Source organism: Penicillium hispanicum (assembly GCF_028827665.1).
Source record: "Penicillium hispanicum strain IBT 35686 chromosome Unknown utg000005l_segment0_segment0, whole genome shotgun sequence".
Classification (NCBI taxonomy): Eukaryota; Fungi; Ascomycota; class Eurotiomycetes; order Eurotiales; family Aspergillaceae; genus Penicillium; species Penicillium hispanicum.
In genome coordinates, this window is record NW_026623197.1 from 1,505,386 (window position 1) to 1,518,153 (window position 12,768).

Below are 12,768 nucleotides of genomic sequence, written 5' to 3' on the forward strand. Positions count from 1 at the left end.
TTGTCATTGGCCATCATCTCCTGGTTCTCAGGAACGCTGCGACTTGTTCATGCCGCGAGACAAAGAACATGCGCTTCCGATCAGACTTCCAGACAAGCACACCAATTTCTTCGGCATACTGGCATGGAGCCTGGTATTCGGCCAAGCTGGTGAAATCTTTGAAGAGAAACCCTGCGGTAGCTCGGAGACGGTCGCGCTCGAGTTGCCACAGTCGAATTTGATCGGTCACAGTTGGTGGAAGCACTGAGGGTTGGATTCCGGACGTGTTCGAGGTAGAGTGGCCAGCGTTGTGCTTGCGTAACTGGGGGTGTGCGTGGGATAATAGGTACGAAATAATTTGGTCAGCCGTGATACCCATCTCAATTGCTCGGCGCACCGACTGCCTGGTAATCTTGCCTGTGACCAAATTGGGGAAGCGGTATTTCAGGTTTGTGAAAAGGGAAATAAGAGAGATCTGAAGTGGGGATGAGGTGTATGCATAAAGACGGTAGTTGGTTTCGACAATGATGAAGCCGGACGTCGGACCGCCGGACTGCCCTGCTGGCCCATTCAAAGAGCCTGTTACAGGATTGCTTAGGGCACTCGAATCAGAGGTCAGGGTTGTCGCAAGGCGTGTAGGATAGAAGCGTGTCGCCTCCGGTGATTCTTGGTAGACGATTCCGAAGTCGGCCAAATCGGCCAAAGTTCGCAACTGAACCGAGGACAGATGCTTCTTCTCGTAGGATTGACCCAGCTCCAAGCTACTCAGCAAGAACAGAAATGAGAGAACTTCGACACTGTCCATGCCTATCGCCTCGGCACTCTCCACATAGAGGATCAGGATGTGCCAGACCTGGGTATTGACATCTTGCAGCACGAACCCAAAGCCATCTTTGGTGATATCCACGCGACGATCGTGAATCTCAACGAGATGGCCTGCTTGAAGCAATTGCTTCACACCCTTGCTGAGATTCACGACGTCCCGCTGTCCATTCAGTGCGCTTGTTCCCACCATGTATCCCATCACTCCTTCCCATTGCCGTCGCGCATACTCGTCCAGGTCGGGGACCGAGATCGGGCTTTCGTCTGGGATTTGGGAGAAGACACCAAAGGACTGAGAATCTTGCGAACCCATGAGAGCTTGGCGCAGGGAAGACGCGAATGGGTTGGTGACCATGTATGCCCGCACATTATCACCGGTGAGGGTCGTGGATAAAATATGAAGTCGGCCCAATATTGACAGCGCATTGTCCCGTTGCCTGTCGGGGTCATGTCCAAACGGTTAGCGCAATGATTTGAGCGAGTGAGACAGGCGCTATTCTCACCTTTTGCTCTCCGATTTAACCCAAACCTCCAAGTCTGCCGTCGGAAGAGGATCCTTCAAGTACAGAAGTGCCATGACAAAACATTTTGCTGTTCCCCAGGGTCAGTCTAGCTATTGTGCTTGAATTGTGGAGAGCTCCAGATACCCAGATCAGGCAGCATGCGCCGGAAAATGGCAAGGGCGGTGGATGGTTGCTGGTACAGCTTGTAGAAGGTGGTACCAGGCAGGCCTTCCAGGTACTCGAGAGGACGGGACGTCGATGCCGCCATGCTGGGAGACCTGAGAGACCCTGGTGCCTGTGTTTCTTTGGCGAGGAAAACGCGCAGTGAAGTCATGGTCAATGTCGATGCTCCGGTGGGCGCAGCGGCCATCTTGCGCAGTTCCCGGGATGGACACGCCGATCGACTGCCGAGCTGCATCTCTGCCTCTTCACTCCCCAGCTACAGGCAATTATCAAGATGACGGCTTTTCGATTTGTGAGATCCGTGAGTTTTCAAACTATCATCCTAACATAAGTCATTCTACTGCTGACCCGTCTCGTCTCTGCAGGTATGGGAGTCCTTTCGGGCTACTTCGGGTCTAGAACCTCGGTAAGTGAATGCAGCCTATCTTACATTTCGAGTGTTCGTGACTGATAAGGCTGGTATACTGTGCTCATGAAGACTCTTGGATGGTGTGAGTTTGACTTGTTCTATACGCATATGTTTCTCTGAGCCCAATGTATGAGCTCACATCCGTGCATCTAGCTCCGCGTCACTGCCGCTCGTCCAGGGACTGTCAACTTCGAGCTGGAGATCAAGAAAGAACACACTGTAAGTACATGCAGACATGCAGATATTGCGGATTGTGGAAGTCCTTGTTCTGGAATATGACTGGGACAGATTGGTCCCCTCTATGCATTACTTATCGTATTCGCCCATCTTTTCATACTCCACTACTGACATCGCACCTAGAACCGCCTCAATATCCTCCATGGTGGTACCATTGCAAGCATGGGTATATCCATTTTCATACAGATCTATCATGCTCTTTTGGCTGATGTCTTCTGTAGTTGATCTTGGTGGCTCCTTGGCCGTGGCCTCCCGAGGTCTGTTTGCAACAGGCGTCTCGACTGACCTGAATGGTAGGTCAAGCATAGCGACAATCCCTACTACAGAAGAATAAATCCCCTCGTTGTGATTTGCCTAACATATTTTGTCTTCATCAGTAACCTACCTCAATTCTGGGGGGAAGATTGGTGACCGGATTCTCGCGGTAAGAAGCCAACCTCTTGTCTTGATTCATAGGACGTAACTTTCGCTAACTCTACTCTAGGAGGTTACCTGTGACAAGTGTACTTTATTGAAATTTGTCTTAGTGAGATTCGAGCTAATGTTTTGCAGTCGGCAAGACCCTTGCCTTTACCAACATCAAGTTCACCAACGCCAAAGGTGACATTGTCGCACGAGGAAGCCACACGAAGTAAGCTTATATTGCATCGTCTTGATTTGGCTTCAATAGAAAACTAATTGGCTTTCTAGGTATGTGACTTTGGCATGGAAGGATCCCCAGAACATTGTCGAGGAAATCAACAAACTCGAGTAGATTTACATAAAGAAACAAATCACGGCATGTATTTATTACGCACTTCTACTCCATCTTCAGTATCAGCCTCTCAGTCTGGAACACTGCGAAACCAAAGCGTGCTGTCTGTTAAATGACAAGTGGTGGGTGTATATTCAGATGAATTGTACACTGGGTGAGTGGGTACGAATGGGGCGACTGTAGGTGTATATATCGAGATCCACGGCCCAATGAAGCATGGAGCTATGAGAAATTTTCAATTTAAGTATCATATAAGAGACAGGCGCATACTCTACGACTCAGCAAAGTGAGAATTAAGAGAAATCAAGACAAAATATCATTCACGCAGAATCCGTTGTAATCCGCTTTTGTAGACACCCGCACTAGAAATCTCATGTTCATACAATATCAACATCCTCATCTTCATCGGCACCCAGCATTTCCGCATCCTCGTCAAGGAGACCATCATCACCATCAGCAACAGTATCATCAAGAACCATTTGCCCATCACCCATGGCTTTCACCTTGGCCTGGGTCATCTCGAACACATACTGGCCAAGATGCTCCACGCTCTCCATGGGTGTACCCTCGACATCAGCGTCCAGCGCTCGCGTAGTTGGAAACATCTCACCAGGTGCAAGCATAAGCTTGTCCGGCCGTTGCAGGAGAAGGTCAAAGGCAGGCTTCAGCTCGTAGCAGGATTCAAAGACCTCCCTACGGCCGAGGATGTATAGTCCTAAGCGGGCACGGGACAGGGCAACCGTAAGACGACGGACGTCGCGCAGATATCCAACTGTACGGGTGCGTGTCAAAGAGAGAAGAACATCTAAGCGAAATGGATTAGTACATTATCAGAAATGATTAGATTGGCGAAGGGCAACTCACAGTCATTCTGCTCTCCTTGGTACCTGTCCACGGTTGTGACGATCTTCGGCATTCCAAACAAGGGGTTTTTCGCGCAACGGTGGTTTAGCACATCCCGAATCAAAGCAGTCTGCCCAGCATACGTGGCTAGAATTGATATCTTGGCGGCTGGGTAGCCCAGCAGCCGCATGTACTGGTACAGAGCCACCGTGTATTCTGCCTCACCCAAGTTCTGAACAAAGTGCGGTGTAGGCTCACGCTCACCGGTACCCTGATAATCAGGAACGTTGATGAATTGGTAGTCGAACTTGAAGCCTGCATTGGCCTGCTTGAATTCTTGTACCGTCTCAACGGAGGGCAGATCTCCCAGCTCCCGGTAGCGCCACCGGAACAACTCTGCAATGCTCGACCTGGCTCTGCCTTGCTTATCAAGAGTGATCACCGGGACGCCGAGACGCGTTAGGCGCAGGAAAAGGCTCTGTTCGAAGTGTGCATATTGGCGGAACGCGAGATTCTGAATGATGGGGGAGTTCTGGAAATGGTCTCCACAAAGCACAACTCGTTTGAGAGGAAGTTCACCATTCTTCATGTTCTGAAGCGCGGTGGGGATGAAGCTCTCAATTTCAGTAATCTGTGCCGCTTCTTCCATTACCACGTTATCATAATGGAAGCCCAGGTCGGCGATCTCTTGACGGCGCATTGCTGCATGTGTCGAAGTCATTGCAATTACTCGGGCTTCCTTAATAAGAAGATAGTTGGCCTTGTCACGAGGTTGTCGCAAGATCTCGAATGGTCGTATGTCCTCAAGCTCGGAGAAAATCCGATCGATGTGTCTTTGACAACCTGTAGCAGTGTCCAGGAGTGTCTCCTTGGAAGCACCGGCATCAAACAAAGGCTGAGGAGCATTAGAGAAATATTCGTGGAATGGGAACGACGCGATGATGTCTTCGTTAGAAGTTTCTTCGGCGTGAGCCCGATCCCAGAACTTCGCCCAGGCTGGCTGAACATAGACCGTGTAGAAATAGCCCGCAGTCTCACAAGAGTTTCCGTGTGCGCCCTCGGCCCTCATAGATGCCGCCAGTCGCATGACCTCTGACAGATAGAGGTTACGATTGTCAAGGAAGGATTCGACACGGCCATATTTGCCATAGCTGGAATCACTGTCTAGCTCTTCCTCACCGTGTCCAAGTCGCAGCAGGTGGCGTTCATCAATGTCAAGAGCAATGATTTTTTGGAAGAGCTGGTTAAGCGCTTGATTGCTGTGCGCAATGAGTAGGGTTCGTTCAGAAGGGAAATTATGATAAAGATTATTTATGATTTGGGTGGCGACGTCAGTCTTTCCAGTGCCGGGAGGTCCGACGATGACCGTGAGGCCTGGCTGAGTACCCGAGGCAATTGCTTCAACTTGGGCAGGCGTGAAGCGGACAGTATTCAGTTTTGGAGCATCGACGGGGTAAGGACCAGGATTTGGTGGCTTGTATGTGGAGACACGCATGGTGCTAAGGGCTTGCTCCGCCTGATCATCTTGAGCGCGTCGACGTTTCTTCGCAGGCGCCACAGGAGCCTCAGGAGATTCAGTCTTGGCATATTCCAGGACGTAAGGCGGTCCAAAACTAGAAGTCTCCGTATCGGAAGGTTCGATGGTTTTGCCGGGAAAGCTTTCCACCAAATGGGACCAGTCCAAGAAAGTATCTCGGAAATCAACAGACGGAAGTCGGTTTGGCAGCTGAGTATATTGAGCACTCGTGGGGTCGCCATATCCAAGGAAAATATCCTGAAGCCAAGATGGCAGCGTCATGTCCGAGACAATAAGCTTTTGCATAGTCTCCAGAATGGACTTGAAGTTGTTCTCTCTGCCTTTCCTTCGCGCGATTACATTGATCAGGGGATAGATATCCGGCTTGCCCTGCAGCTGGCGCTCTTTGTCTGCTTTGAATGCGGTAGCATCCAAATTGACGAGAAATCGCCGCACCCGCGGGCGGGAGTGATACCCATTTGTTTGGCCGGCTGCCGGCTGCCGTAACTGGCGTCCTTGTTCGTCAAGTATCTGAACAACTTCCGCAGTACGAAGGTGAGTCAGGTGCGGCCCCTCTGCTGTGTTGTCTCGGATACCTAGTTGTGCGGGGGAACTCGATTGAACAGCCAACAAATAGATCACATCATCGGGACGGAGAGACTCCCACTCTTTCCGAATATGATCTGCGAGCCTTCCTACCTCGATTGCGATCTCAGCGCGAACAAAGGCCGGGGTCGGAGAGCCAACCTTTGCAGGGGCAACTTCAACGATGGCAGGTTTGGAGATAGGAATTGCCATCCGAGAAAATCCCTCGAATGTCAAACTTCCGTCTCGATTGGCACGCGGTTGCATACGCTTGACAATGGCTTCCATATCCTTGCGAATTTGGAAAAAAGCTTCCGATCGGTAAAGAAGGAATGACCGCCAAAGAAAGTCGCCAAGACTCAGATACTGTAAGTTTAGCTTAGGGATGGCAAGAGGTCTCGATCCATCATATGTCTCATTCCTTAACAAGGCCGGCTCGTAGAGGCTGTCCTCGGTGGGTAGAATGTTCAGCTGCGCCGCAACTTCCTGGAACGGGAGCTTGCGCGCGTAAAATGACGAGAGAATTTCCAAGTATAGCGGGCGACTGGGTACAATGTTTGATGCTTTGGGATAGTTGGTTCGGAATCCCAATTGTGAGCATAAACTTTGAAGTTCAGCTTCGTCCAGAGAGGAAAGTTGTCCTTCCAATTCAGAACGTTGCTCAATTGATCCAAGATTTGACAAAGCGAGAATCATCAATTTATCCTTGAAGGACTTCATGGCTGCTCTCTGTAGACGCATTAACTCCTGGCAGTGCAGATCATATACTGCCTCAGGCGAGAGCGCTTCTCCAGAGTGGTCATCGATGGCAAAATCGATGAAGTGCTTGAGGAGTTTGTAGAAGTCGCGGAAGAGGGCATTCTCTGGTACACGGTAGAGCTGAGAAAGGCGAATTATAGACAGCAGGTTGAGGTCTTTCAGCAGTGTATTGACATAACGACGAGTCGGGAGTTGGCTCAAAAGGTCGACCAAAAGCTCCAGAAAGCGTTCGCAGTAGAGCAAATTTTCAGCCTGTTCCTTATCCGGGCCGTTCAATTTATGCAGGAAGTCCAGGAGCATTGTATACAGCCAGGACCTCTCAAATCGAATCTTCGCCTTCGCCGCCTCGTCACCGGCATCGTATCGTTTTCCTGCGGCTCTCCAGGCCTTCTTGAGAATTGGCGACTTGGTAATGATACTATCTCTAGCTTCCTCACTGGCCAGGTTGTGCCAGATGGAGATCGAAACCAGCGGAGCGCATTCCTTCCGAATCAAGACATTCTCCAGCGATTGGAAAGCTCCGATGATGAATGAAGTAATGGAGATGCGCGAATGCGTCGGCAACGAAGGGTCGATGCTCATCGATAGGATGCGATGAAATAGGGTCGAGAAATCATCGCCGCGGTCGGAGAAAATGTCTGCATCTACAGTCAGTTTTTTGGCCAGCCTCAGGCGCGCAAAGCGTTGTCGCATTCACTCACCCCATATCGGCAAATGTTCGCGATACTTGACGCTGACGATTAAAGCAATCAGAAGAATGTGGTGATTCGAAGCATCTTCGGTGTACGTCGGCCATAAGAATCTGGAAGCGATCGGGTTAGCCTTGCAGCCCAAAACGACCATCGCATCCGGACACCATACTTCTCCAAGACATTCAAGTTCTCCAGAATCAAAAGCGAGCGACTGCTAAAACCTTCCGCCTCCAGCGGATCCCACAATTGCTGCTTGATCACATCGGGCTTCGCCTTGCGGACAGTCGTGTTCAACCAGTGAGCCTTGGCCAGCTTCACCCACGGGCTGTCCTCGCGAAAGTCCACCACCGTCGGCCTGGATTCGAGACTCTGCGCCATCGCAGCACTCGATATTGTGCCTGATCCTGATAGATTGGGGCTGGTCGAGGACGTGAGGTGGATCTGCGCACGTCGGCAACATCAGAGTTGAAGCTGGGGGGAGCTTTTTCAGAAAGTCTTGGCTTTCCCTCTCCGCCGAGCCGCAAACCCCGTCACTCCGACTTCTCTGTTTTCCTCCCTACTCGTCGCGACCACAATTGCACTCTCGACCTTTTTTGCGCCTCTGGAAGATGGCGACCGCGGGAGTTGAAGCAGTGCAAGTCTACAAGGGGCTGGTGGACAGTCTCTTGGATCGCGCGGCGCAGATCAAGTCTGACAAGCAAATCGAACCCCCGTTGACCGAGACGCTCCTGGGCGAATCAATCTGGCAAGTTCCAGAGGAGCTTCAAGGAGCCGTGCAGAGCTTGAATCAGCAGACGCAGTTTGCTGCCGTCGAGATTGCCTTCCGCGAGAAGTTCTATCGCGTCTTGGTAAGGATCGCTTTGCCCACGAGCCCATGAAAGCTGGGATAGTTGCTCATCTACCATGAAACATCTAGGCGTCTACATCTATCGACGATCCTGCCTTCATTCACATCTGGAATTTACTTGACATCGTCTCCATTTTCTCCGACAACGGTCAGTCGCCTGGCACGATACCGAAACCCAATAACGCCCTTGCTAACACCGACCAGAAAAATGTGAGCCGGGTTTGATCTTCTGGCTCATCGAAGAGCTTCTCGACAGTCAGACAATTGATGGTTGCCGGAAAGTCTTTGACTATCTCGAATCGCGACGTGAGCGGAATATCAAGGTTCGCATATCCGCTTGACCGCTACGATCTGGACAACGTCGACTGACCTATCGCAAAGAAACATTTCAAGCAGAAGAGTTTGGTTATACTGAGATCTTGCAACGAACTCCTTCGAAGATTATCCCGAGCGGAAGATACCGTATTTTGTGGGCGCGTGTTCATCTTCCTCTTCCAAAGCTTCCCGCTTGGAGACAAGAGCTCAGTCAACCTTCGCGGCGAGTTCCACACGGAAAATGTCACTACTTTCGATGAAATCACGACACCTGCTCCTGGCAATGATGAGGGGGACACGGCAATGGCCGAAGGCAACGAAGGCTCTACTACGACCGAAGGCAAAACGGAGGGGACCGCTCAATCTGAAGGCCCAGATGCAGCAACTGCACCCGAGGAACCGGCGAAAGTGCCCAATGTCATCGTTTCTGCGGAACAGGGAGAAAGGCCCAAAGGCGAGGTTGACCTCGATGCTCTCTACCCCATATTCTGGAGCCTACAATCCTATTTCTCAACTCCGATCAAGACGTTTGACCCAGAGCGACTGGCATCGTTTAAGGCTGGGCTAGAGGCAACCTTATCTGCTTTCAAGAAGATCAGACCAGAAATGGAAAACCAGGGCACCGCGCGTTCTTCCGAGGAGGCACGCAAATCCCACAAGCGCAAGCGCACTGCTGACGAAGGTGAAGTCGGCACCAGCTTCAATCCCAAGTATCTCACCAGTCGTGACCTATTTGGCCTTGAAGTCAGCGATATGGCATTCAGACGGCACGTCCTTGTTCAGGCCCTTATTCTTCTGGACTTCATGCTGTCTCTCACCCCGCAGAGCAAGGCGCGTTTGGCCGATGCAACGAATAAGTCTGTCCTCTACGGCTTTGTGTTGAGTGAGGAAGACGCAAAGTGGGCATCGAACATGCGGAAAGAAATTGGGGTGTATCTGCAAGACGGTGCCATTGGCAAATTCTACTTCCGCATGGTAGACACTGTCCTGTCTAGAGACAAGAACTGGGCACGCTGGAAAGCCGAAGCTTGTCCACCCATTGAGCGGCCGGCTGTCTCTTTGCCGGACTACGTGACTGCGCGTGAGAGCGCTTCGAAGACATATGCCAACAAGCGTCTTCGTCCTTCTCCAATGGGGTCTCTGGACCTCAAGTTCCTTTCTGACAGCGAGGCCTTGACCAATATTGAGCGGCTCAAGGAATCAGATCGATTCTCTGTCCCCGCCGCGGATTCACTCATGATGGGTATCATGGACGACGAAATGGACATCGACATGGCGCAGACATCCGACGACAAGGAAACAGCACAAAGGTCCAAATCCAGCAAGACCTGGCGCGTCCTTCGTCTGTCAGCCAAATCGAAACTTGCTGCATTTGACAAGATCGACGATGGCAACAATCTCAAAGCCCTATTTGAAAGTCCAGCAGCACCAACAGAAACCCCCCAGCCTGGCGAAGGGGCCGATGGCACTGCTCAATCCCACGACGAGGCCCTTCAGGGACCTAGAGATGCCTCACAAGAAGATGTCGAGCTGGAGGATGCCCCTGAGCAGAACAAAGACGAGACCGCCAACACCCAGCAAGAAATGACTGTCGCCAACGAAGACAATAATGCGACTAGCGAGCAAGGCCCCGACAGCTCCAACGCGCCATCCGGAGATAACACAAAAGAGGACCCAGCATCCTGATGAAGTAGCGGCTTTGTCGCATGTGAAAGCTTTCTTGGCAGGATGCTTATGGCGTTAACCCCTTCCATCGGAACTGCGGAGCAATACCCGCAACGGGTATCGTTCGGCGGGGATGGTAGCGTTCTAGATGCCACATCCAACTACTCGGGTCGCTGACGTCTTTCTAATGCATCGATATCACGCGGCTGCAGTTGCACTGCATCTTCGATCTTGCAATCCAGGAAACTGACGGATATTTGACGCATCACCCTTCTTCAAGGCTGGCACGCCTTGTGCTTCATTTGCCGCCCAACTACGACCACAAGAGATTGCTTTTCCTTCAACCTTTCTGAGTGGTGTAAGAAGCCACTACCGACGTGATACCTGGCTTCTGAGACTCCTTCCACCTTCATGCAATTTCCGGGGAAATGAGAGAGGGTCCGCTTGCAGCGGCTGGAGCTAGGAGATGAAATTCCTTCTGCCTGGGTCGACCCTGACCGCACACCAGGCCATGCTTCGGTATACGACGGCATGCCTTTTTTCGATCCGATCAGCTCTGGATCAGGGCTTTGGCGTGGGATCGGTGATGCCACCCGAGTCGCACCTGTCATCCCATCCAGCAGAAGTAGGTTAGAATATGCAGCGAGTCGGGCATCAGCGGGACTCAAATGGGCGCTTCAGATGTCGAATTAGCTACCGACGTGGGGACCAGGTTTCTCTAGTTGATCGGCAACTCTAATGAACTTGAAGAGAGGTTCCTGCATGAAATATACCACCATCCTCACAAATTTTCCGTATCTTTTTCCTTTTTCCAATAATCGTTTATTTTTCTTTCTCGTGCGCTGTCGAATCCTGGGTGCGCTTGCCCCTGGTCTAATTACAGTGGGAAGGCTGGGGCGTCGAACCGTCCCAGCCATGTTTCACATTCTCGCGCCTCACAACCCGGGGGTGAGATTAGGAGGACGTTGGCGTCAGGATCGCACGAGGCTTTGAACGAAATGAGCGGGAGTCACAGGTGGACTCGTTCGTTTTCATTGAATTGTTTTGGCCCCTGCGACTGACTTGGTGACTTGGGGGATCTGGCTATCTACAGCTAGGTAGTCTGCGGAAAATACTTCGGCACGTCGATTCTCTAGCCGACAAGTCAGCGACAGTATAGACGGGCTTACCCAGAAGGGTAAAACTCCGCCGTGCTTACCCGGCTTACCGAGAGAGCCTTGCATCAACGTTCGCAGGAAGATTGTTCGAGAAAAAAAAAGGCGCACTGATCATACAGAGTGCCGTGAGGGTGGGCACTCGGTGCGCTGAGTGGCACGACGCTTGGGTCGGAGAGTTGCGAATCTCCACTGTGGAGCTTCAAGGTACATGCTATACAGGAGTCGGAAGTCGCTCGTTGATGATTCGTGCCGGTGGTGCGACCTCAGCTGCGATCTGGAATTGAGACGGTTGGGATAGTTGGACGCACTGGCCACATTGTCTAAGAACTACAGATATACAGATATGTATCTGGCTTGTTCCACTGCGACAGCTCATTCAGATTTATTCTGTCCTACGGGAAGTAGAGCGGAGATTGCTTCTAGCCAATCCCTCAGCCAGCCTGTAAGTGGAACTATTCTCCCGTGTACATAAGGAGTATGTACGGTAGTAGGAGTACATACCCTGCCACGAGGCCAGCTTGGCAACCTTTCCTAAGTTGATAGGTCGATCCGTGGATTCATCGGGGTCAATCGGATTTACGCGCTCGCAAGAGATGGAAAAGGGGGGGAGTTGTCCGATGGTGGCCATGCTCACGTACTACAACGCTAGTGGCGGATGAAGAGGCGAGAGTGGCCGACGCTGGGTCGATGATTGCCAGTAATAATGTATTATTGATATAGACGCCGTCGTATACGGCTGTACATCGGTGGCGGCATTGCTCGCGGTCTACTATAGACACTCGTCAGCCCATTTAGCCGGGTGAACGTGCGAGAAGAGAACTCTATCGCCCAGCGATCGGCTTGCGTCACCTCTGAGACCCCTTCCGCCCGCTATGACCAGATGCATTCACAGACGCACAAGTCGTCGATGCGGAAACTAATGCACCCGGACGGGCTGCAGGAAATGAAAGGGTGGCTGGGCAGTAGTATCAGTGCCGTGAAGCTCGCGCCCGAAATTAAAGTTGCGCTCAACGATTTCCACGCGATAACGCGATCGCGAGGTCTCGATCCAATCATTCCCCACACCGAGTGTTGAGTAGATGAAGCGGTCTCCCTAGGCGCGGCCAATGGGTGTGGATGCGAAAGAAACTCCCAGCCATCGACCAAATCGATCAGATAATCTCCCGCTCTGGCCCTGAGGTTGGCGATCTGGATGCATGGAGAGAGATAATGGAACAGATAATGGAGGCTTTACCAAGAATCGAGACATTCTGACTTCCCTCACAGGTTTTGATTATACTTTCCGCCCCCCCTGGCAAACAACGCACTGCGTCGTGTCCGAATAGAAACGAGAGGAACCCACGATCGGACTCAGTCAAAAGTACAACCAGACTGATCTCCGTGCTCATAACAGTACACTTTCGGCCGTAGAAGTGAGCGCAGCGCACCGTGATTCGGGGTCGCAGCGGCAACGTTTCCGAGTTTTCTCCCCGAGTCCCGGGCGAAAGCAATCCCCAGTTGCT

General features: G+C 51.6%; 4 protein-coding genes across 4 annotated transcripts; 2 read left to right on the forward strand and 2 right to left on the reverse strand.

Annotated features, from left to right (window-relative positions):
- Nucleotides 1–13: 13 nt before the first annotated feature.
- On the reverse strand, nt 14–1,674 carry N7459_006031 (TFIIH/NER complex subunit TFB2; the record flags this gene model as incomplete). The annotated part of the gene is made up of 3 exons (XM_056945215.1): nt 14–1,238; nt 1,305–1,392; nt 1,449–1,674. The coding sequence occupies 3 exons, from the start codon at nt 1,672–1,674 to the stop codon at nt 14–16; spliced, it is 1,539 nt and encodes a 512-aa protein (XP_056799550.1).
- An 87-nt stretch (nt 1,675–1,761) lies between these two features.
- On the forward strand, nt 1,762–2,887 carry N7459_006032 (PaaI family thioesterase; the record flags this gene model as incomplete). The annotated part of the gene is made up of 6 exons (XM_056945216.1): nt 1,762–1,788; nt 2,050–2,115; nt 2,257–2,299; nt 2,355–2,426; nt 2,686–2,764; nt 2,824–2,887. 6 exons carry the CDS (start codon nt 1,762–1,764, stop codon nt 2,885–2,887), a joined length of 351 nt encoding a protein of 116 aa, XP_056799551.1.
- Nucleotides 2,888–3,264: 377 nt separating this feature from the next.
- N7459_006033 (RNA helicase aquarius) lies at nt 3,265–7,660 on the reverse strand (the record flags this gene model as incomplete). Its single annotated transcript, XM_056945217.1, has 4 exons — nt 3,265–3,692; nt 3,752–7,228; nt 7,292–7,392; nt 7,452–7,660. The coding sequence occupies 4 exons, from the start codon at nt 7,658–7,660 to the stop codon at nt 3,265–3,267; spliced, it is 4,215 nt and encodes a 1,404-aa protein (XP_056799552.1).
- A 230-nt stretch (nt 7,661–7,890) lies between these two features.
- N7459_006034 (THO complex subunit THO1/HPR1) lies at nt 7,891–10,130 on the forward strand (the record flags this gene model as incomplete). The annotated part of the gene is made up of 4 exons (XM_056945218.1): nt 7,891–8,130; nt 8,199–8,277; nt 8,334–8,452; nt 8,511–10,130. The coding sequence occupies 4 exons, from the start codon at nt 7,891–7,893 to the stop codon at nt 10,128–10,130; spliced, it is 2,058 nt and encodes a 685-aa protein (XP_056799553.1).
- Between the last annotated feature and the right edge of the window lie 2,638 nt (nt 10,131–12,768).